Consider the following 3,321-nt stretch of genomic DNA (forward strand, 5'->3'; position numbering starts at 1 on the left):
CTTCGAAATCCACGGTCAAATACTCCGGATTTGCAAGATTTGAGAAGGATTTGAGAGGGGGGAGAGGGGAAGAGAGGAGGGCCGCAAGCCTTAGGGTTTGGGTGGGGTGGGGGTGGGAGGGGAGAGAGGGTGGGGCCAGCCCAAGTGAAACACAGACTGTGCAGCGCCCACGATCTAGGCGCTGCACAAGTCAAAGTGTGGCGCCTAAGACTTAGGCGCTGCACAGGTGCGTGTGGGGCCGCAGCTGGACCAGGGCTGCCACGCTGGCAGGAAGTGTGGCGCCTAAGGGATAGGCGCTGCACAGCAGGGTGCGACGCCTAGCTGTCGGGCGCCACACGAAAGGGTCAGCAGAGTGAAATTTTTTTGAAAGCAGGTCAGTTTGTGAATTGATTTCTGCCTCAGGTCAAAAATGTGATTTCTGCCGTGACGATGAGCCCATGCCATTCCATTCCGGTGCATGCAGAGGCTCTGAGACCATAGAGTAGCTAGATGAGGAAACCAGTGGGCAGTGGGAGCGCCTTGAGCTTCTCTCTGGCGCTTGTGCTCGCGTGGGTGAGTAATAAATCGCAATGCACTCGCCCGTGAACTATCTCTCTCTCTATCTCACTAATCCCCGCAACAGGCAACCGGCGAGCATTTCGATGTACATTCCCCTTCCTCTGCTCCTCCCAGTCTGCGTCTGCCCGTCCTCTTCCCTTCCCCCTTCAGTAGGGGGAACACTTCCATTCCCTACGTGCTCGAATGCTCGATCGATCCATGAAGTGGGCACCGGAGCAGCAGGCTCTCGGGGGCCTCGGCCTCGCCGGCGTCTGCCGGGAGACCTGCCGTGTGATCCGCCGCGCCATGCTCCCCAACTTCGTCAACCTCGGTCCCCCGCTGCTCTCCGCGCTCTTGCTCGCCACCCCCGCCCTCTGCTCCCGCGTCCTCGCCGACCTCCACCACGACGGCCCCGGCCTCCTCCGCCTCGTCACCGACCGGCTCGCCTTTTTCCTCTCCGTGGCCGTCTCCATCGGTCTTGTCCTCCTGCTCGTGCTCCTCTGCACCGCCGCCTACGTCTTCTGCGTCGCCTCCCTCTACTGCACCGGAGGCGACCTCCGCGCCGCCGATCGCGTCCTCAGGGGGTTCCCCACGGCCCCGCTCGTGCGGCTCGTCTGCACCTTCCTCCTCGCCGCGGCCCCCTTCCTCGTGGTCTGCGCCTCCCTCTTCGTCGCCGCCTTGTTCCAGCTCCAGGAGCTGCTCGACGCTCCGGACAAGAACAAGATCATGCTGCCGCTGCAGCTGCTGGGATGGGCTGCGTGCCTCGCCGGCGCGGCCTACGTCGCCGTGGTGTGCCAGCTGGCCTGCGTGGTGTCCCTGCTCGAGGACGCCGTGCTCTTCCGCGCCCTGCGCAAGAGCCGCGCGCTCCTCGCCGGCAAGTTCTGGGCGGCCGCCGGCGTCTTCGTCACGCTCGACGGGTGCATCTTCGCCCTTCTGGTGGCTTTCCCGGCCCTGGTGGTGGACGATGCGCTGGGCCTCGGCCTCGGGTTCCAGGTGGCCGCCGGGGCCGCGATGGCGGTGGCGCTGTGCGCGGTGGTGCTTTCGACGCTGGTGGCGCAGCCGGTGGTCTACATGGTGTGCAAGAACCACCACCACGATGTCGTCGACAAGGTTCACCTCGACTGAGTAAGAGCGGCCGTCACACCGGCGTGGAGCGGCTGCAGCCCGTCTGAGACGGAGCAGATTCCAGTAACTCTGCCTAGCTATAGCTGCATCCTGTCCATGACTCCATGGTAGCAACTTGAAGAAGATTTGCTTAAGTAGTACAGTAGCGTAGTAGTAGCAAGTTGCTGTAGTTGTAAGTTTATGTCTGATTATCACTGTGGCTACTGTACTATTAGTAGTAGTAGTACAGTAGATTAGTATATGCATGCTTGGGACTATATATTTGTGGTGGTCTTTGATGCCTTTTTGGTTCATAGGATAGGATTATTGTAGGAATAGGAATTTTGTAGGAAATGAGATGACATATATCTTAGATCCTATGAGTAGGAATAGGAAACGAGATATCATTTGTTTGACATCAAAGAAAATTTTTCATTGAGTCTAGGTTCATTTTTATTTTTCTATGAAATGTGGATAATAGGAACCACATCCATTCCTATGAATCAAAAGACTCTAAAGGAAAAAATCATATAAAAATCTTATCCTCTAGAATTTCTATGAAATTTTTCCAAATCAAAGGAGGCTTGAGACTGTGAGAGGGAGTGCTGGGTAGTAGCTACTACAAGTACTACAATTGTTCGAGCTTGACAAATTTTGCACAAACTGTGTGAGGCAAATCAAGTGTTTGATTTTGTTCTTTTTCTTGGACATGGGAAGAAGAATGTATCGTGCTCTCGGTCGGGAGGACCAGGGGTCTAGGGCTCATGGCCAACTCGTTTATAAACAAACAATACCTGGCCAAGCCCTGGCCTGATGGTTTTCCATTTGAGTTTATCAAAGATTTTGGAATATAATTAAATGAGATCTAAAAGCTATGCTTGATGATTTCCCTAGAGGAAATATTAATATTGTTATAGGTTGAACTATGCTATACTCACAATGCTAAACAAATTTCAGAAGTTCAGACTTATTTGCCCGGGGGCAGGGTGGGACTAGACTTTCACGTGCACTCCACCCACCCATCTTCTTTTTGCATCTTCTCAAAATTTATCCAATGAAGAATGTCCTTGCCGCAGTCTATGGAGCATTTCTTTTAGAAGAGATTGATACCGTGAAAAATGTGTGTTCAGGAGATTTCATTTTAATTCTTAGTCATAGAAGTTACTTTGTATTTTTTAAAGATTCAAATCAGTGTATCTGTGATTGTTATAAGTCTGAATAAACCTATATGTGTTTCTCCAAAAGAAAAAAGAATAGCAGGGTGGGGTATTTACTATAGCAATTGTTATTTGTGTCGTTATTAATTCCGTCAGTCAACTTTCCACTCAATCAAGTGTACCAACACTTCGGTAAAAAAATCAACTTTATTTTCTTATAAATCTAATAAATTTGAAGATCTATCCTACCCTGCCAAATTTGTTTTAAAAGTTTTTTTTAGGAAAATAACCCAGATCTATTACCAAAGTTCACCGGAACTACAAAGCATCTCAAACATAATAAAACTTACATTAAGATTCTGAGACCACGAATGACCATTACCAGTTTACCACCGTCAGAACGAGCCGCCGACGCGCCAATGTTGTCGCTCGCTCCCCTGCCGGAGCCGGCTTAACCTTATCGATGACAAATGGGGAATCTTCGTGCACGTGCCTCTAAGGACCAGCGCCCTGGAGTCGCAGT

The 3,321-nt window shown here is 51.5% G+C and overlaps 1 protein-coding gene across 1 annotated transcript; it reads left to right on the forward strand.

Annotated features, from left to right (window-relative positions):
- The first annotated feature begins 574 nt into the window (after positions 1–574).
- LOC123096209 (uncharacterized) lies at positions 575–2,078 on the forward strand. The gene has a single exon (XM_044517898.1). It carries the CDS (start codon positions 742–744, stop codon positions 1,660–1,662), a length of 921 nt encoding a protein of 306 aa, XP_044373833.1. The 5' UTR covers positions 575–741; the 3' UTR covers positions 1,663–2,078.
- Positions 2,079–3,321: the final 1,243 nt, after the last annotated feature.

This window comes from Triticum aestivum, chromosome 1A (assembly GCF_018294505.1).
Source record: "Triticum aestivum cultivar Chinese Spring chromosome 1A, IWGSC CS RefSeq v2.1, whole genome shotgun sequence".
NCBI lineage: Eukaryota > Viridiplantae > Streptophyta > Magnoliopsida > Poales > Poaceae > Triticum > Triticum aestivum.